This window comes from Trichoderma gamsii (genome assembly GCF_001481775.2).
Source record: "Trichoderma gamsii strain T6085 chromosome Unknown Scaffold_18.2, whole genome shotgun sequence".
Taxonomy (NCBI): domain Eukaryota; kingdom Fungi; phylum Ascomycota; class Sordariomycetes; order Hypocreales; family Hypocreaceae; genus Trichoderma; species Trichoderma gamsii.
In genome coordinates this window covers 302,343-322,439 of record NW_020171355.1, presented here as the reverse complement: position 1 = coordinate 322,439, position 20,097 = coordinate 302,343, and the positions used below count along the sequence as shown (strand labels likewise).

The 20,097-nt window shown below is 52.1% G+C and overlaps 6 protein-coding genes across 6 annotated transcripts; 4 read left to right on the top strand and 2 right to left on the bottom strand.

The window, feature by feature from the left end:
* Nucleotides 1-112: 112 nt before the first annotated feature.
* Nucleotides 113-2,071, bottom strand: TGAM01_v205705 (cytochrome P450; the record flags this gene model as incomplete). The annotated part of the gene is made up of 6 exons (XM_018801007.1): nucleotides 113-178; nucleotides 228-390; nucleotides 469-1,108; nucleotides 1,431-1,578; nucleotides 1,649-1,679; nucleotides 1,743-2,071. 6 exons carry the CDS (start codon nucleotides 2,069-2,071, stop codon nucleotides 113-115), a joined length of 1,377 nt encoding a protein of 458 aa, XP_018665839.1.
* A 1,677-nt stretch (nucleotides 2,072-3,748) lies between these two features.
* Nucleotides 3,749-8,565, top strand: TGAM01_v205704 (hypothetical protein; the record flags this gene model as incomplete). The annotated part of the gene is made up of 7 exons (XM_024549688.1): nucleotides 3,749-3,763; nucleotides 3,810-3,851; nucleotides 4,075-4,230; nucleotides 6,024-6,482; nucleotides 7,020-7,428; nucleotides 7,526-8,380; nucleotides 8,465-8,565. 7 exons carry the CDS (start codon nucleotides 3,749-3,751, stop codon nucleotides 8,563-8,565), a joined length of 2,037 nt encoding a protein of 678 aa, XP_024405546.1.
* A 1,333-nt stretch (nucleotides 8,566-9,898) lies between these two features.
* Nucleotides 9,899-10,886, top strand: TGAM01_v205703 (eukaryotic translation initiation factor 6; the record flags this gene model as incomplete). The annotated part of the gene is made up of 3 exons (XM_018801009.1): nucleotides 9,899-9,933; nucleotides 10,118-10,189; nucleotides 10,253-10,886. The coding sequence occupies 3 exons, from the start codon at nucleotides 9,899-9,901 to the stop codon at nucleotides 10,884-10,886; spliced, it is 741 nt and encodes a 246-aa protein (XP_018665841.1).
* Nucleotides 10,887-11,645: 759 nt separating this feature from the next.
* TGAM01_v205702 (hypothetical protein) lies at nucleotides 11,646-12,507 on the top strand (the record flags this gene model as incomplete). The annotated part of the gene is made up of 2 exons (XM_018801010.1): nucleotides 11,646-11,704; nucleotides 11,766-12,507. 2 exons carry the CDS (start codon nucleotides 11,646-11,648, stop codon nucleotides 12,505-12,507), a joined length of 801 nt encoding a protein of 266 aa, XP_018665842.1.
* Nucleotides 12,508-14,387: 1,880 nt separating this feature from the next.
* TGAM01_v205701 (protein phosphatase PP2A regulatory subunit A) lies at nucleotides 14,388-15,632 on the bottom strand (the record flags this gene model as incomplete). The annotated part of the gene is made up of 4 exons (XM_024549687.1): nucleotides 14,388-15,017; nucleotides 15,101-15,252; nucleotides 15,369-15,474; nucleotides 15,567-15,632. The coding sequence occupies 4 exons, from the start codon at nucleotides 15,630-15,632 to the stop codon at nucleotides 14,388-14,390; spliced, it is 954 nt and encodes a 317-aa protein (XP_024405545.1).
* Nucleotides 15,633-17,203: 1,571 nt separating this feature from the next.
* On the top strand, nucleotides 17,204-19,205 carry TGAM01_v205700 (phenylalanyl-tRNA synthetase beta chain; the record flags this gene model as incomplete). The annotated part of the gene is made up of 3 exons (XM_018801013.2): nucleotides 17,204-17,256; nucleotides 17,390-19,084; nucleotides 19,160-19,205. The coding sequence occupies 3 exons, from the start codon at nucleotides 17,204-17,206 to the stop codon at nucleotides 19,203-19,205; spliced, it is 1,794 nt and encodes a 597-aa protein (XP_018665845.1).
* Nucleotides 19,206-20,097: the final 892 nt, after the last annotated feature.

Below are 20,097 nucleotides of genomic sequence, written 5' to 3'. Positions count from 1 at the left end.
GCTTTAATACTCAATTAACTTTTTCCAAAAAAGGCATTTGATATATCCATTTGCTCAAAAAATGGACGCCATATATAAAGCTGTAGGGTAGCTCGAACTACCTCGGTCGTGCCTAGTAGATACTAGTACCAACGTATGATGCACACGTGCCACCCACATGTATGTCCACGAGAGCACACTTTCCGTACTTAATTAGTACTTTATACACCTGCCTGATGGCTACTCACGTCGAGTGGGTGAAAATGAAGAAGGCATTTCTGGGCCTGGGGCCTCGATGAGATGAGCTGATCCGACATGGCCATGTCCTCCACCTTCATCGACTTATGCGGCGTGGTGCTGTAGCTGGAATAGATGTCTCGCAGCAGTGTCTTCATTTCGATAAGAGCGAGGCTAAGTACAAATCAATCTTGGTCAGCTCTGGAGAAGTTCATGAATGCCAATCAGAGAGCCTAAAGCCATTCAACTTACTGCTTTCCAACACAGCCTCGGCCTCCGTTGGAAAAGGCAAACTGCATCCGCCTGCGGTCTGCATCGCCCTCTTGCTCCAGCCAGCGATCAGGATTGAATCGATCTCCATCCGGAAATACCTCGCTGTTGAGGCGATGAACCGAATATGCCTGGCAGCTCACAATCGTCTGCTCAGGTAGCCAAAAGTTGTCTATCGAGCGGCCCCCCTGCGGAACGTACCGCGGCAGGGACATTGGAATCGGCGGGAAGCACCGCAGGCCCTCGTTGATCACGGCATCGAGATATGGCAGGCGATCAAGAGGAGCTTCTGGATTCCTGTGCAGTTCGTCTGCGAGCTTGCGCTGGAAGCCGAGGGATCGTGGCTGGGAGAGCTCCCAGAGGAGGAAGCAGAGCCCGTCGCCGGTGGTGTCGATGCCGGCGGCCATGTGGTCGAGACATTCTGCTGCTTTGTCGATGTAGTCGAGGTCACTGGACTTTTCCTCGAAGCGGCTCATGAGGGTGAAGGATGCTGGGCCGCTGATCTGGCTGGTTTCCAGCACGTAGTCGTCTGCCAGGGGGGTTTCTCGTGGCTTCACAAAGATGTAAAGGACTTTTGAAAATAGACGGTACAACGTAGGGACGTAGTGCGAGATGAGGCGGTCTACAGAGCTGAGTCAATACAATTTTTGCTTTGTGAAAGTGTGAGGTTTTGACTTGCTCTGCAAGCTGTCGTCTGCTGCTACCTGATGCATCATTTCCTCGTCGTCTTTGTTTGTAATGCAGTCGGTTCCATGAGGATGAAATAGGTGGTGAGTGACGCAGTCACAGGCATATGCATGCAAGGCTATATATACGCCAACTGGTTAGCAATTTTACTTCTGGTAAGTTACTTATGATGGTTTTGGAAAGACAAACGCATCTAGAGATAATCCATTAGTTTGTGAGGCCTCGTGATGTTTTTTACAGTTTATCAACCGGAGGACTTACAAAAATGTCTGCCACGCCACCCGGAGACGAAACACAGCGTCGCAGAAATTTGGACGAGCGTTCTTGGACTCCGGCAACAGATGCACTTTTCACGACGTTGCTGTTTGCATAGCGGTCGGCAAGAATTCTTTTCCGCTTGGCGTGCTATTCAACATCATGTCAGTTAATGCATATGTATACCATCCGGGCAATTCAGTGCCTAAGTGGAACATACGCCTGCTTTATCCAGCGTAGTAAACATGGTTCTAATTCAACAGCCAATAGTCAGAAAGCTATTCCTCCGAGAGACTCAAGTCCTGGTTTCTCACCTTCTCCCGTAAATCTTGAAAAGGTCGTAAAATTCAGTCTTGTCATATCCGCTGCCTCCGGAGCAGTAAATCTCCTTGAGCGCCTCCCAGGACGTAAAAGATACCTCATTGGGGGCTATGCGGACAACAGGGCCATACTGCAGGTGAAGCTGGTGGACATAGGCAGTTCTTTGGGCATGAATCTCTTTCCATTTGAAGAATAAACTCGTAAATTTGGAGATTGTCGGGCCTGGGATTTTGCTTAGAGGCGATCTGACGCATCGGATGAGTTGGATGGCGGCAAGCAGGGCTGCTGTTGCTAACAAGACGATTGGGGAGAGAAGCAGCATGATGGAGGCGGCTGCTGTTTTCGGTCTCAGTTATCGCAAACACATGAACTAAGGCATCACAGAAGCACGAAGAAAGATCCAGCTACTGATCCATGAGTGTTGGCGAGAAATTAAGAAAAGCTGTTACATATGGCGTCCTCATTGCTATCAGCGAGAGTCCGATAACGACTCTGGCCAGCCTCCGTAAACGGCTCCGGCTATCAAACGACCCCGCCAGAGCGCCGATTCCCCACGAAACCCCGCAAAACAGAGCCAGCGCTTTGGATGAACCGCTACATGGTGGTTGATGGATCTTTGCCGTTAATGGACAATATCATGAGAGCTGTGCTTGTGTAGTAAACTAAGTTTGTGTCATTCAGGAAAATGACTAAGCATATTCTGTTTCTTCTCTCAATTTTTTTTGGCCCTGTTTGGCTGTGCTATAAATTATGTAGATGCATGTAGCTGAGGTGCTTGAGTTGGGTGTAAGAAAAACTTGGCATTTCCTATCTCGGAACTACTGGATCTGGTGGGTATAAATATGAAACTTCAGGTCAGAGTTAGATATTGCGCGTATGGCCATCATGAATGGCGCATGTAACTATAATGAAAAAGAAAAAGTATCTATATGAAAATTAATTATTTAAGGTGGTTTTTGGCTATATTAGGCGAAGAAAAAAAAAAGTAGTAAGGTAAGTAGGCAAGGTGATAATGTATATAGCATATCTAAGCTGATAGGAGAGGCAAAGAAGCTGAGAAACAGCTGAGACGGGTTCAACCGCTATTAGCAATATTCGCAATATCCTCACCAGTGTCATTTTCTTCTTCTTTCTTCATCTCTGAATGCCTGTATGTAAGTAAATTATCCAGTCTGACAGACACCGTAGTGCATGCCACGTCATAAGTCATGCCCGAAAAGGCTTCACGCAGGAGAAGCGAAGAGATTTGAACTGAATTGAGTCAATTTTTAGAAACTCAAGTCTGGTGAGCTCAATTGATGGCGATGGAGAAGAAGAAAGAAGCAAAGAAATGACATCATTGCCTCCATTGTTTCGTCTGTTCTTCCGCATGCAGGTCCCCCTTTTGATTGCTAGACAAAAAGATGGATGGATGGATTCATGTGCTGCAGCACAGCCAGCCGGGTGATATACATGCATGCGCTACTACCTACCCAATCGCCCAATGGCGGTAAGCAGACAATCAATCTAGATAAGACGGTGTTTATCTCGCGTATCATGCAATGCCACGGATTATTTCCTTGATATTGGACCAAAGCGCACACTGCTACTAGTATTATTGCAATTGCCGTACTGCTGCTGCTATTTACGGCATACTGGCATACTGGCGTGCAGGGTGCAGCAAGCCGAAGTGATAGATGATACGGACCAGACATTTCCATCCTAGACTGCATGTATGTACCTTGGCGTGAACTCTACTGGCTGGCTTCCTTGAAGCTCTCCTTTTTACATGTGCTAGTCTTGTCTCTTTCCATGCCGTAAACAGCCGGAAGTTGTCAGCATCGCGGAGAAAAGAGAAGCGGAAGATCGGTCTTTCAGGGTACGGAATAGTATTGAGCCCTAATGAGCGCGTGCACCTAGATGGAAAGTGCCAGGCTTGGTTGGGATGTGGATTACTTCAAGGTTGTCAATCGGGCCGTATGGCTTAATCAGGTCCCTGCATGCTCCTAGACGAGTGTCGATGACAAGCTCTCTGGTACGTAGTGTTTATTTGATTACTAGTACTTACTTACTGCTGGTAGGTAATACGTGTAGGAGGACTAGAGGGCAGCAATGTTCCCCGGGTAAATGGGTGCAAGTAAGCGGAGGTTTAATCAGACGAGACAAGCTGAACAATTGCTAGTTGATGAATTGATCCATCCGCTCTTCCATGTGCAGCTGAAAGAAGGGAAGAAATACAACAAAAAACAGGATATATGTACATCTACAGCAGCAGCTGATGTGTGTCCAATCACCAGAACCACAGGGCATGCCGCATTCTAATAATAACTCGCAGATCCACCGCAGAGGGCCCTTGGCGCATCCATCTCAATCCCACCAGTCGAGCTTGTCCCACCTGGGCAAGCCTCGCCCGAAGTCCAGGTGCTTGCGGCTCTCGTGTGGATTCGATTCGCAGCTCGTTCACTGGCAGCTTCGGATGCCTGCGTGGGCGTTGACAGCCCAGTACGAGGGCTTTTCTGTCTTTTGCCATTGGGCGGCAGGTAGAAAGTTATGGACAAGACCAGCCTAGACACACCGGTTTCAGCCCTGTGAAGAGCCTCTTGGCCAAGGGCTTCTGGATAGCAGCGAGGATTACAGCCTGTTAAAGCCAGTGCAGGCCAAGCTGAGCTCCTCAAGAGACCGCTTTTGCTCTCCCTCGCGTTTCTCTCTTCTCTTCCTCTTACAGTACTAATCGCTTTCTGGTAACCCCATTGTCGAGCTCTTTCTGGCGTCCAATCACGCAGCGCACGCCGTGCACAATCCCGCGGGGAGGGCTGCATATCTGGCGTCTACTTTTGTCTCGCTGCAACTCGGGCATTGGCCACGAGAAAAAAGAAAACAAAACAAGACGTCGTATTGTCACCTTTGATCAGCAAGAAAAGGAGGAGAAGCCACGGTTTCTCGTGTGGGCTTTGCTGTTTTTGTCGTCTCACCGTTTCTGCTCAACACAGCCTTGCGCTTCCCGAGACGCACCGCAACACTACTGCATTGCATCTACCCGTGGACTTGTCCAGTTTTTTTTTTCCAACACAGCCTCACTCCCCGCAGCGGCTCGCACTGCGTTTGTCTAAGCCTCGGGATCTGGCCCGCGGGAAAGACATAGCATTGCAGCAGCACAAGTAAGTGCAAAAAACCGGGAAACTAGGTGCATCCATCAGCGGGAAAAAAAGGACTCAGTTCAGACCAGAGCCTTGTTAGCTTTGCCGGGTGCTAGCAGGTACATTGAGTTTCATTGTCACCTGCAGAAGGTTTCTGGTATAGTATAGTTGGAGTTGTTGGCGTTGACTGAGAGCCAGTCCGTCCACGTCCACAGCCCACACCACCCCTTTCAGACTACCTTACCTAGTAGGTAGACGTGCCGGGCCAGCTCATCGCCAAAAATAAACCTCCCCCAGCCAAAACCTTCTCGTGGTTCGAGGATGCCCAGCTTCGGTCGCCTGGGCAAGCACAGCAACCGGTCGCAGCACGCGATTGCGGCCGAGGCGCCACAGCAGCAGCAGCAGCAGGTCGGCGCCGGGTCGGGCCTCAGCAGCACGACGGCGAGTACAAGAGCAGCGCCAGGCCCAGCGGCGGTTGGAGGTGCAAGTCCAAGTCCAGCTGGCAGCGGCCCGGGTCCAGGTGCGACGACGACGACGACGAACGCTGAGGCAGATTTGCGCGCGCAGTCAGCCTTGCCCACGGGCTCTTCCTCCGCGCTGAGCTCCAGCGAGTCGTTTGTGCTTCAGCAGCAGCATAACCAACAGCTCAATCAGCAGCAACAGCAGCTTCAATTCCAGCAGCAGCATAATCAGCAGCAGCAGCAGCCCAGGCTGTCATCTGGAGGACCGCCGCCGTCTCACGCCCAGCTGTTTCAGAGCCAGAACCCCGCCGTGGCAGTGCCCGCTTATGACGAGCGCCAGCTCCAGCAGCACCAGTTACAGCAGCACCAGCACCAGCACTTCCAGCAGCTCCAGCAGGGGGGTCCCCTACCGCCTCAACAGCAACAGCTACAACAACATCAACAACAACAACAACAGCTGCAGCAGACGCTTCCACCACCGCCGCCTCAACAAAACAAGCTGCAGAAGCAACCTCCTCAACAGCAGCAGTTATCGCAACAACAACTACAGCAGCAACAACAACAACAGCAAGGCCATCAACCTCAGCAGCAGTTTCAGCAGCCCGGCGACTTCGACTCCGCTTCTTCCTCCACCTCCACCGCCGGGGCCCGTCAGAGCCAGCGCTACAGCCTCCACAATCTGCTAAACATCTCGCAGACGTCGCTGCACGACCAGCCCGGCTATCACCAGAACCAGCAACAACAGCAACAGCAACCTCAGGCTGCTGGCCAGGCCTCTGCCACGTCCAAGAAGCGCTCCGCCCAAAAGATCATCAAGGGCCTCTTCTCCGGCCGTGGCCACGACAGCCACCGTGATCAGCAGAACCCCTCATCGTCAGCGTCTTACGATAACACCGTCGGACTCGCCCGCAGGCCGTCCAAGAGAGTCAGCACGCTTAGCCAGCAGCAGCAGCAGCAGCCGCCGCCAAACCTCAAGACTGGCCTTGCCGTGTCAGACCGCGATTGGCACTCGCACACGCCCAGCTCGTCCGTGCACCAGACGTCGCCGCTGCAAGGAGTGGGCGAGGCTGAAGAGTACTACGCTGCAGACCAGTATCACGACCTGCAGCAGCAGCATCAGCAACAACCCGATCTGCGAATCGACCCACGACACTCGGTGCCCCCCATCAACACAGCACGCGGAATTGGCGCCCCAGACGACATCGCATCGCCCTACGACGACGCCGTCTACCACGCGCCCCCTCCTTCTGCACTTCACCACCCCTCACCGAGCATTTCCCAGCATCAGAACTCGCCATCTCAGCTGCAGCCTCAACCTCAACCTCACGTGCTCTCATCACAGGAATCCCTGCAGCTGCAGCATCACCAACAGCAGCTTCAGCAACAGCAGCAGCAGCAGCAGCTTCGATACGATCCTCAGCAACAGCAACAACAGCAGGCCGCTTACGATCAGCAGCTGCCGCCCCCACCTTCAACGTCCCAGCAGTATTACAGCAACACAAACTCACCGCAAGATCAGTATCAACAAACCACCGATCCGCGCATCGTCACCACGCATCTAGTCACGGGACCGCAACAGCAGCAGAACCCGGAAACCGTATCCCAGCTGTCGCGCGAGTCTCCAGCCCCCGACTCTGACCAGCGATCGTTGAACCAGCAGCCGTCTCCTGCGATCCACTACTCAGTGCCGCAGGCTCACGACCAAGCCTCCAACGTTGCCCTGCCGCCCTCACAGCCCGCAAACCAACAGCAAATCTCGCAGCCCGCCATGGCACCGCCTGGAGGAGGAGGCGTACCGACGAATCGCCGGCCGGCCGATGCTGAAAAGGCCCTGCCTGGAGCGCCGCCGGGATATCGTCACACGCACACAAACTCAAACAACCTGAACGCGCCCGGCGCATCTCTTCAGCCCGGCCAACAGCCTGCCAGCTCAACCGGCGGCGCAGCCGCTGCCTCTGGTGCTGCAGCCGGCGCTGGCGCTGCTGCTGCCGGTGCTCCTCCGCGATACGAAGCAGCGACTGGCGACCAAGGCCGGAATAGCCCTCAGCCTTCTACCCACGAGCGTGACAGTACCGAATCTGATAAAGCCTTTAAGGAACTGCGTAAGTCTTCCGCCCCTGTATCTGCCCCTGTCGCCTCACACGCTGTATGTGTCTTGTTCATGCTGGCTAACCACAAGTAACCTTGAAATACAAACAGTCACAAAGTACAAAAACGTCAAGCGCCTTTATTTTGATGGCAAGTCTCAGATCGAACAGCTCAACGGCCAAGTTGAGCATCTGCAGAATGCCGTCGCCAATCAACGCATGTCGCAGTCGCGCACCGCGTTGGACGACAACGAGTATGTCAACCGATTCAACCGACTGAATGGCGCCATCAACAATCTAGCATTCAACATCCGCAAGGACTGGCGACGCCTGCCGCAGTGGCTGGAGAATTATGTCAGCCCCGACGCCCTCAAGACAGGAAAGCAGGAGATGACGGCAGTTGGCAGAGCCGTCATTACCAAGTGGATTGTGGACGAAGTCTTCAACAAGTGCTTCCACCCAGACCTAGACGCGGCCCTTAGCGCCCAGCTCAAGGAAATTGAACTCAACATCCGGGGCAATGCGTACACCATGCACAGCCAGGAAGAGTTTGATGCCTTGACCACCAAGGTAGTCAACTGGCGAATGGCGACGCTGGACGGCCTGCAGCAGAAGCTGAGCTCCTCAGCGGCGGCCGACAACCGAGCATCATTAATTACTAAGACGCAGACGAATCTGACCGCTCACCTGTATCAGTTCCTGATCGAGCCGCCACCGGCCGGGGTTGACGGCAGTACCTCGATGATTATGGAGCTCGCTGTCGGCATTGCGGCCAACATGCCCCGAGAGAGCCGCGACGTCACCATCCAGTATCCGCTGCCGGGCGACGTGCTGCAGGCCGGCGTGATGGACGTTGAAAAGACGCCGTTGCCCCCCCTGGACGGCCAGAAGGAGGGAGAGTCTAGCAAGCCAGATAGCGACGCGGACAAGGACAAGAGTAGCAGCAGTGGAGACTCGAGCAAAGCTGGTAGGTTACATTTTCTACTCCCCCGTATCGGGGCCATCACACCAATTTTGGGACATTTTAACTGACAAGATAATCTACAACTAGGCTTCGCCAAAGATGCAAGTCGGGTGCGGTTTGCAGGATTTGTGGCTCTCGAAGTAAGAGGCCGGCAAGTCTTGGTGAAGGCACCAGTATGGGCGATGTAGCGGAGGATACTTGTGATTGAATCATTTTTCCTTTTTTCTCGTTTCTTTCCTTTTCCATACCGAGGCAGGCATCGAATGGATATCCCATCATATTTTGATCCCCTTCCCCTTTTCTTTTTTTCTCTTCTATAATTCATATGCTGCTCTCTTGCTGGCATTGTCGATGGTTATGAGGAGCACATATTTTCTTCTTCTCTTTATTTTACTCTATCTCATGGAAGTTATGTGAAACGGTGACTGGGAGCATTTTTCCCTTTCATTGGATGAGAGATGACGACGGGAGGATAGGGAGGCTTGTCTTTTTTGTAGACTTACTTGGCGGCCGTCTGAGGATGATGAAGGGAAAAAAAGCATAAAGTTAGACGGACGGTCCTGAGAGGCTATTAGAGTAGAATGAGAGACATGATTGCTATGTGTGACTGCTCTTTGCTCTTTGGTTATTGGTGACTAGTAGTACTACTTATGGTGATAGTTGCACAGCTTAATGCTGCCAAGCTTGTCAGCCTTACGTGGAAAGGCCTTTTCTCTGTCAACTTTCTAATCTTGCATATCTTATTCCCCCTTTTCGATTGAAATTGAATGTTTGTTAAAGATTTTTAAGAAAAGAGTCATCGCAGGACCCTGCGTCAGTGGCAATGCACGATTCCAGCACTTGGTTGCTCTTGAGGTTTCGTGGGACTGAGTCACACGGGGTACAAGCGTGCTGCACGTAAATTAGCGGAGAAGCATATGTATCTTTCCTTGCAGCTAAACAGCCACAGCAGCAGACCCTGGTCACTGAGTCATAAAATCGAGGGCGTGATTTGGCATCCTTGCTTTTGGGGGGGGAGGCGCATTTTGAACAGCTAAACTGGATATGGGAGACGGATTTGTTTCTTTTTGAGGAGATTAGCTGTGACTCTTTGTTAATTAAATTTTTTTTCTTTTTTTTTTTTTTTCTTCATTTATCAATTCTTCATTTTGCTCTAGTGTGACGAGATGGAAGGCCGCTCTGAGATCAAAATGAGATTGAGGCTGGGGACTAGCAGGCGGATCTGGAGAGGCTGATTCCTAGCAGCGGCTTTAGCGGGTGCTCCGCTGAGAGTCATCGCTGGAAGCAACCTGATCTGATCTACTAAGCAGGTAGGTACTTAAAGAGGTGCTGATAAACCACCGTCTCTCCCCACCGCTTCCCTCATTCCGGCAGAAAAAAAAATTAGTTACCTGCTAAGCTATCTTTGCATCAGCTGCCTTTTTTGCTCTTTGCATCTACCAAGCGACAAACCTCTTTTTCACCCTCTTTTTCTTCACCATTACGGCTATACAGGAAACGACTGTTGGAAATACTAGCATCATGGCTGTTCGCGCGCAGTTTGAAAACTCTAACGAGTATGTTTCTTGTCTGAATTTTTCTTAGTCCTGCGATGCTGCATTGCGGCTTTGGTGGGGGAGGGGTAGAGCAGAGGCATTGAAGATTGAATATGTCTCTCGGATGCTCTCTGCGATGCTGCTTTTCACAAGACAAAATTATGAGAGGGTTGAATATCTTGACTAACCTGGCATTCTTCTGCAGCGTTGGCGTCTTCGCGACGTTGACTAACTCATACGCCCTGGTGGCCCTCGGCGCCAGCGAGAACTTTTACAGGTAAAGAAGCACTTCTGCATGAACCACCAAAACACCAAAAATCTAACATCACCACCCGCGCAGTGTCTTCGAGGCCGAGCTGCAGGACGTCATCCCCATCGTGCGCACCACCATTGCTGGCACGCGCATCATCGGCCGCCTCACCGCCGGCAACCGCAAGGGCCTGCTGGTGCCCACGACCACCTCGGACCAGGAGCTGCAGCACCTGCGCAACTCGCTGCCCGACTCGGTGCGCATCCAGCGCATCGAGGAGCGCCTGTCGGCCCTCGGAAACGTCATTGCGACCAACGACCACATCGCCCTGGTGCACCCGGACCTCGAGCGCGAGACGGAGGAGATCATCGCCGACGTGCTGGGCGTCGAGGTCTTCCGCCAGACCGTGGCCGACAACGTGCTGGTCGGCAGCTACATGAGCCTGTCCAACCAGGGCGGCCTCGTGCACCCCAAGACCAGCATCCAGGACCAGGACGAGCTGTCCAGCCTGCTGCAGGTGCCCCTCGTCGCCGGCTCCGTCAACCGGGGCAGCAACGTCGTCGGCGCCGGCATGGTCGTCAACGACTGGATGGCCGTCACGGGCCTCGACACCACCTCCACAGAGCTCAGCGTCATCGAGAGCGTCTTCCGACTCGGCGAGGGCCAGGGCCCCAGCAACATCAACACCTCATTGAAGGACACCATGGTGGAGAGCTTCTACTGAGCGACAAGAGGCTTTCTGTTTTGTTTTTGTTTCAATACATACATATACTACCATGATGCTTTCTTTCTTTTGTTTCTGTTGATGGTTGCTTCAACTGCTTTTTTGGGACTGGGCCTTTTTTATGACTTGACTTGCTTGGATGATACACACACACACAGGCATGGTGTTGATGGAAAGGGAGTGGAAAACAACCCAGCTTATTGAGGTCACTTTGTTTCTTACAAAACTATTCATTATAGTTTATGGTCTTGTGTGTAAAGACGGAGAGGAACAGGATGGCAGGCTGTTTCTGCTCTTGGGCATGCATGGGAGGCGTTTGTGTAATCTTTTCATTGACCTCTACTTTTTTTTTTTTTCTTTTTTTCTTTTTTTGGCACTTGTGGATTTATTACTTCATAGAGAGAGATACTTCTCTTATAAATAATGAAAAAGACTATCCTGGTGTAATACTTTTCAAGGCTTTTGCATGTAAATGCAGCTTAATACTAGTAGTAATTAAATTACCTATATAGAATGCCAATTTTCTTCGACAAGACAATTTCCATCTTCAATGCCCCTCATGCTTGCAATCTCACCGCCTTCCCTTTTCAGCGACCGCATCGGCAGCAATTGAATAATTTCGCTGCCCCTCCATCCCATATCATAGCTTTTGATATCAATCATCAATTACACCCCCAATTTCAACTTCTTTACAGCTACATTGCAATTCCAGCCGAATCTCTTTTTTATTATACTGCCATATATACACAGATATATAACATGACATCATCAAATAAACCGGCGTATCTGCCTCCTTCTAAACTCGGCACGAAAGAATAGTAAGCAGAAAACATTACCAGCAAAAATATGTCTAAGACGTGTAACTGACAACTAAATCAGCTGGGACTCCCTCTACACAACCGAACTCACAAACCACGCCGCCAACCCCTCCGACACAGGCACAAATTGGTTCGACGACTCCGACGCAGAGGCCCGCATCGTCGCCTTTCTCGAATCCCTCGCCGAAGACGATCAAGACGTTTTGCCTGAGAGTCTATCGCAGCAAGAAGCGTCTTTCTTGGATCTCGGTTGTGGGAATGGCTCGCTGCTGTTTGCCCTGAGGGACGAGGGCTGGGAGGGCGCCATGCTAGGAGTAGATTACAGCGCGCAGAGCGTTGCTCTGGCAAAGAATATCGCCGAGAGCAGGAGAGAAGAAGAAGAAGAAGAGTCATTACCACCAGTCAACTTCCTCGAATGGGACCTCCTCAACGGCCCTCTAACCCTCACCGCGTCTCCCTCAGAAAACGCCTCCTCTCCCCTATCCCACACCCCCTCCCCCTCACGCCTCTTCGACATCATCCTCGACAAAGGCACCTTTGACGCCATCAGCCTCTCCACAACATCATCAGAACAGCAGCAGCACCCTTGCGAAATCTACCGCCGCCGCCTGCTCCAGCTGCTCAGCCACGGCGGCATCTTCCTCATCACGAGCTGCAACTGGACCGAGCCCGAGCTGCGGGCGTGGTTTGTTGATGATGCGGATGGGGAGTTGAGTGTTGTGGGCAGGGTGGATTATCCGACGTTTACGTTTGGGGGGGTCAAGGGGCAAACGATTAGTACGTTGTGCTTTAGGAGGAAGTGAGAGGAATGGCGGGTCTTAAAGCGGGAGGATCTGGGATTGAGTCGGAGTTTTTTGATACCATGGAGAATGAGATGTGGAGAGAGCGTCTGTGAGAGACAGAGTTCATACATCAGGGAAAATAGAAAATAGAATCTCTGTATATATGGCATCTGTTATGAATTCAAATCGACCCCTTAGATGGGATACAAACCCTAACAACATGTTTTCAGCATCAAAGCAAGTAACAAACAGCAATCACACCACTAGCAGCCCGGGCGAGTCCCCATGAAAATGTAAAACAGTGCGTGTTGCTTCCTACCCTACATTATACATCTGAGGCTAGTTCCTCCAATCTACATGATGCTTCCCCCTCTATACCTCATCCATCCATCCATCCATCCATCCAATCACTCACTCATTACCCACCAGTCCATCGTTTTTTGTCTCCTCTCCTATCCTTAGCTTTCTCCAAGTCCCTGGTAATATTCACTCGTCTTTATTCGATTTTGACGCTTTTTTTCTTCTTCACTGAATCCTTGCTTTTTCTTCTTCTTCTCCTGTTTGATGGTCAAAAGGACGACTTCTACTCTCGCACGCCAAAAGTTGTCCAAAGTTGTAAGACAAGAAGGGGTAATTATCAACAATAAGACAGTCGAATGTGCGGCAGCATAGAGTAACGGACAAAATCATTGCTTCATTACGGCTTCTCTCTCATCTATGGTGAAGTATTCATTGGCTCTCCGCCTCCTGAGGCTCCGGTGCCATTTGCCTCAGCTACCGCCTGCGTCGCATAGTACCGGACATCTACATCGTCATCCTTCTGCAGCTTGGTCAGGTTCGGGATGATACGCTGCTGAATCAACTCTTGGCCCCGGGGCGAGGGCGTGGCCTGCTCAGCCGGCGTCTCCTGCTTCTCAATTGTGTAAAGGGTGCCCTGCTCGGGCAGACGCTGCAGGGCGTTGATGAGCACCGAGTAGGTCTTGGCCACGTTGAATCGGATGTTGGGGATGTCGTCGTCAGTCATCTTGTCCAGCATGGGCAGGATTGACTTGGAAATGACATCTATGCTGACAACAGAGGCCAGAGTCTGCATGGAAACATCACGGTTAGCCACTTTGGGAGACAATATTAAACATGCCAAGTCAAACTTACCGAAATGGCAAAGCAGGTAGTCATTCGGTACAGGTAGTTCGGGTGGTTGCCCATGGTCATGACCTTGGGGATGATGGCCTCGCTTGCCCACTCCACGCCAAATACTTCAGTCAATTTCTTCAGGTTGTGCGTAGCAGCCTCACGGATGGAAAAGACTGTGTCGCCAAGCCATCCCATGCACAGGTTGCTGAGCTTTTCGTCAAAGAACTTGACGCCGAGCTGACTGGCCAGCAGGGGAATGTACTCGATGATGGCGAGACGCACGCGCCACTGCTTGTCCTCTGCCAGGTTGACAATGGCTGGCAGCAGTGAGACAGACAGAGGCTCAATGCCGATGACTTTTATTTAATTGTTAGCTTATATGCTTCCAAATTTCATGACGCGTGTTCAAGTTTCGTACCTTGGTTAACTAGCTCAAGCTTTGAGATGATGTGAAGTCTGACTTCGGGGAACTCATCCTTGAGCATCTGGAGGAACATGGGCAGAAGATGGTCGATTGTCCTATCGCGCTTGATTAGCTCATCATTTTACCACTCATCGCAGTGATTATCACATACTCCTGCTTGCCCAATATCGGGGCCAGGCCACTGATTTGAGTTCCCAATGCAGCGCGCACGTGCTGCGACGTGTCCGAGACAAGGTCCTCGACGCTTCCCATGATGTCGTTGAGAAGAGTCTGCTGGTCTATGAGGCTGCAAAATCCGGGAATTTGGCCAGCAATGGCTGTCCGCACCTCCGCCTCATTGTCCTTAAGAAGCTTGACGAATGCAGGCACCAGGTCTCTGTTGAGAACTTCCTCGTCGACTGCCTTGGCGATCTAAGAAGGATGAAAAGTTAGTAAAGGGGCAGACGTTACTAGGATTCTGATCCAAGGGAGCACCGCTGACCTTTTCAAATCTATCGGCAATCATGTACCTGACTCTCCAGCTCTTATCCTCTATCAGATTTCGCAGAGAAGTCAACAAGACTCCGTGGCCGGCCTGCTGCTCCTTGGGGACGCCCTCGGCGATGGCAATGAGAATCTCTACAGTGAGTAATCGAACACTGTCCTGGTCGTCCTGAACGAGGTGCTGGAAGAGGGGAATCATTTCGTCGATAACAATGGCAGCCGGCATCTCCTTGACAAACTTGGCGAGGTTGGACGCGGCTTGACGTCGGACCATGGGGGTCTCGTCGTGGACGAGCAGGCCAAACTGTTGACGGAGCTGCTCCTGGACGGGAGGAGAGACTTTCTTGTACGGAGCTGTGAAGAGGCCACATCCGGAAACCTTGGATGTGAACCAATCCGCCTTGGCGAGTCTAATTGTGAGGGGAATGAAGAACTCTTCGACTTGTTGGGGCGAGAGCTCCTCGCAGATCTTGTTGAGAGACTCGACGGCCTAGATTGTTCAGACAAGCGCCATCAGCAAAAGGTGCTCCAACTAGCGTCAGTATGCATATCATTTGTCCTTTTAAAGCTTACCTTGTCTCGAACGACGGGCTCCTCTATGGCGGCGAGGTTCTCGAGAGGGGAGAGCAGGACGTGGCCCCACGAAGGGCCTCCAACGTATTCGATGAAGTTGCCAAGCTCCTCGCTCAGAGCAACCAAGACTTCGTCCTCATCCTCGACAGACTCTGTGATGAAAATGTCAGGTAAGGCCTATATCGGCGTATAGCTAGCGAGAGCGAAAAGGGAAGGGAAATACGAAGAGTGGCAGAAATGGCTATGGCAGAGTCGGACTGCTACTGACCGTCGAGAAAGGGAATCAGCTCATCTCTTGTCCGCTCGGCGCCGAGGGCAAGAGCAATTGTAGAGAGCCGGTGGATCGCGTTGAGTCGGAGCAAGACATCGTCGTGCTAGCAGGAAAAGAGCCCGGAATCAGCATCACGCCGCCAGAAAAACATGGACAGAGGGCAGGAAAGGAAAATAGAGGTCGGGCACAAGGTACCTTGAGCTCATCGATGAGCACGGCGATGGGGTAGAGCTCGTCGCTGGCGTTTGTCGCTTCGGCCATGGCGTGTCACGAGGGAGAAGCAGAGACGAGCGGCGGGGGAAAAGGAGAAGGGCGCGTTGAAGCGGGCACAACGAGTCGTCGGAGCACCGCAGATGCTGTACAAGGCCGGATATCGATAAGAGAAGAGGGAGACAAGCGGCGATCGAGCGAAGCAGACGAGGCGAGGCCGATGGCGCGGTGGGCGTTGGCTGGAAGGCTGCGGCTGAGGCTCAGGCCGAGGTGGATTCAAGGTCGAGATTGGAGGTGATGCAATGGATCTTGCGCGGAATTGAGCAGCGACAGGGCGCCTTTGCCGCTAGAGAGGCGGATCCTGCGAGCACGAGAAGCAGCGGCACGAGGCGAGGCTGAGGCGATTCCAGACGGCAGAGCGAGGCTTCGCAGATGCAGCGGTGCAGAGCGAAGCTTGGAATTGGCGAGGAGGGGTGAAGATGCGAAGAGAGAAACCAGCTGTGTTGGAGCCCAGCTAAAAGGTGTGGTGTCAGTTGCCAGCAGGAGTTGAGCATGTAGGGGGTACCTGGCGGCGCTGAAGGAAGGCCTGGAGCACAGCAGAGCTGCTGCCGCTGGGGGGAAGAGGCGCTAGGCAGAGGTACATGCTTTGGCAGGGCGACAGCGCCTATGGCCTCTATGCAGTGTTAGCAGCTATGGTGGTGTCACTGCTAGTACTCTAACGGCAGCTGCCCCGCCAACGAAGTATTGCGAGCCCCCGCTTGTCCCCTGTAGGCATTTCGTCGCTGTGCAATTTGCCCCTTTGCGGTGCGCGCACGCTTGTACTGGTACTTGGCAGGCGTACGCACCAAGGTCCAATGAGATCAATACAGGTCGATATCTCTCAGCAGATGTTCGTTTCCAGTTTTAGGTGCATGCAGGTGCCCAGAAGACGTTGAAACGAAGCGGAGAACACTGGATGAGAAACGCCTGTAACAGCAGAAGGCATAAAGCTGAAATGAAGACATATTGACAGACAAAGGCCAGGATGCGTCACACCTAGCAACAATACGGGTTTGCACTCGAGCATGCTACAGAACTGTTGCTACGGCTGCTGTACAATGACAGCAAGCTTATCACAAACTGCTACTGCGTTCAATCTTTATATCTGCCCCTCGTCCACCTCTGTTGCCTCTCTGCTGCACAGCCTAGCAATTCCCTTACACATTATACAAACATGAATAGTTCATCGTGTAATTGGGAAATATCTAGACCTGCAAACACTGAGCCTCAGGTGCTTGCAGAATCGGGCGCCGAAGCCTTACAACGGCCTGCTAGGGGCAAAATACAGGCAGAGCCGCACTGAATGATATCAGCAGAGGAGCAAGGAGCATCGATGTTCCGGGCAACCGCATCTCACCCCGCCGATATCAGGACCCGGCTGCCCAATCTCGCCCGTTAGTGAGGTACCTGGCCGCCCCTAGCAGTTCCCGCAGCATGGCCAAGTCCCTCTGCATCATCCCACTATCAACGCTGCTATCACCCCGCCATTCCCAAAAATTCCTGTGACTCAAACAGAGAGAGCGACAACCCACGATCTCGGTCTTTGCCTGGCACATCAATCAGCATCGAATCCCTTCGCCACCATGCCGACCATCTCCGTCGACAAGTATAAGCTCTTCGAGGCCCTTGGCCGAAAGTAAGTTGCTCTGTCAACGACTCCATCCATAATTCTTTTGTTGGCTTCATATGATATTTAATCCACATACATATTCAACACCATGACCAATCTCTATACGGCGGCCCAACTAACAGTCTCACCACCCCTCTAGATTCACCAAGCCAGAGTTTGAGGATCTCTGCTTCGAATTCGGCATCGAGCTCGACGAGGACACCGAGGACGAGGAGCGTCCTATCGTCGACGGCGTCCAGGAGCCCCCCCAGCTCAAGATCGAGATCCCCGCGAACCGATATGACATGCTCTGCTTCGAGGGCATTGCCCTCAACCTCAACATCTTCATGGGCCGCACCACGCCCCCCAACTTCAGAGTCGTAGAGCCAAAGGACGGCATCCTCCAGACCATTACCGTCTCTCCCGAGTGCTCAAAGGTCCGACCCTACGTGTCTGGCGCCATCCTCCGCAACATCAAGTTCACCAAGGACCGCTACGAGTCCTTCATTGCGCTGCAGGACAAGCTGCACCAGAACCTGGCCCGTCAGCGAACACTGGTGTCCATCGGAACCCACGATCTGGACACCATCAAGGGCCCCTTCACATACGAGGCCCTGCCTCCGCGGGACTTCAAGTTCGTCCCCCTGAACCAGACCCAGGAGCTCACCGGCGAGTCCCTCATGACCTTTTACGAAAACGACCGACATCTCGGACGCTACCTACACATCATCAAGGATGCCCCCGTATACCCCCTCATTCTCGACTCCAACCGCGTCATCTGCTCGCTGCCCCCCATCATCAACGGCGACCACTCCAAAATCACCCTCAACACCACAAACGTCTTCATTGAGATCACCGCCACCGACATCACCAAGCTGGACATTGTCACCGACATGATGGTCACCATGTTCTCCGAGTACTGCGCTGAGCCCTTCACTGTCGAGCCCGTCAAGATCATCTCGGACCACAACAACCAGACTCGCGTCACCCCCCATCTCCGTCCTCGCGTCACCCACGCCGAGGTCGACTACCTCAACAGCTGCACCGGCCTCAACGAGTCTCGCGAGAGCCTCTGCAAGCTGCTGTCTAAGATGGCCTACGTCGCCCGGCCGTCGGACAAAGACCCCAACCTGCTGGAGGTCGCCATCCCCCCTACCCGTGCCGATGTCCTGCACCAGGCCGACATTATGGAGGACGTCGCCGTCTGCTACGGCTTCAACAGGCTGCCTCGCAGCTCTCCCAACCGTGGTGCCACCGTCGCCGCCCCTCTGCCCATCAACAAGCTCAGCGACATTGTGCGCATCGAGGCCGCCATGGCCGGATGGAGCGAGGTCATGCCCCTGACCCTCTGCAGCCACGACGAGAACTTTGCCTGGCTCAACCGCAAGGACGATGGCACCACCGTCGTGCGGCTCGCCAACCCCAAGACGCTGGAGTACCAGGTCGTCCGCACCTCCCTGCTGCCCGGCCTGATCAAGACTATCCGCGAGAACAAGGGCCACAGCCTGCCCATCAAAATCTTCGAGGCCGCTGACGTCGTCTTCAAAGACGAGAAGTTGGAGCGGAGAGCCCGCAACGAGCGCCACTTTGCCGCCGCCTGGTGCGGAAAGTCGAGCGGCTTCGAGGTCGTCCACGGCCTGCTGGACCGCTTGCTGCTCATGCTCCGCACCAACTTTATCGCCGAAGGCAAGGACGCTGCCGTCAAGCCCGATGGCTACTGGATCGAGGAGCTCAACGAGGACACCTTTTTCCACGGCCACGCCGCGGCGGTGTATCTCCGTCTTGGAGGCAAGGAGCAGCGCATCGGCGAGTTTGGCATTCTGCATCCCTCTGTGCTAGAAAAGTTTGATCTAAGGTATTCCTCTCTCTCTCTCTGTCCCTCTTTACGCTATAAACGAGGAATCGTGACGCTAACGTATATATTTTCCAGATTCCCCGTCAGTACATTGGAGATTAACCTAGAAGTCTTCTTATAATCTACATTGAAGAGAAAAAGGATAGCCCGAGATTTTTGATAAAATGTAAAAAGAAACGCAAGGGATAAAGTAGATTTTGACTTGTTTAAAAGAAGAAAAAGCACTAGACATTTCAAGCACTGTTTATTAGTTGAATGTGTGTATCTCTTCCGATCACACTCAGATGATCTTAGCTGCAATATAGCAAAATAAAAACAGTCCAAAACTAGCATTGTTCCAATGTCTATCAAACAACAACATAAAGTGAACATGCTTCAAAAGTCGAACTATTAAACTTGGGTTGGAATTTGTTCAAATCATACGCTTTGCAAACTTGGAGCAGTCATAAAAGTCAAAGAGAAAGAGACAAAACGCTTCCCATAGAATCGCTGAGACTGCTCTCTACATTCTACTCCAGCCTATCGTCCATACCGCATATATCTGGGTTTTTGTACTCATATGCAGTAACACAGCTGCTGCACGCCATCCGTAAGAAAACTTGTATATCCTGATCTGATTACGTCGCTTTTGGTAGTAAATGTCATCCTGCCATGTCCTTCCATCGACATTCATTATGCCCCATCATGTGCCCCTTTCAGCTGAATGTTCGTAAAAGGGAGGAGATGTATGCCAAGTTTCTATCGCGCATGAAAAACTCCTGTCAACCCGTTGTAGCCATGATAAACGCTTATTTCACGCTGCAGTCTTCTTAGCCCCCCCAGTTGCAGCTTTGTTCTCCCCATTGGAAAAAAAAAAGATATAAAGAAGAATGGAGAAAAAAAAAGCAAAACTACAATATTGCTGCTTTAATACCAAGGCAATCAGGCGGAGTGACAATTTTCTCGTCCAATTTTGGAATGACAACTAGCTCATCTAAGCTCGGCCGTCCGAGATCCTCAATCGTCAGTTCTGA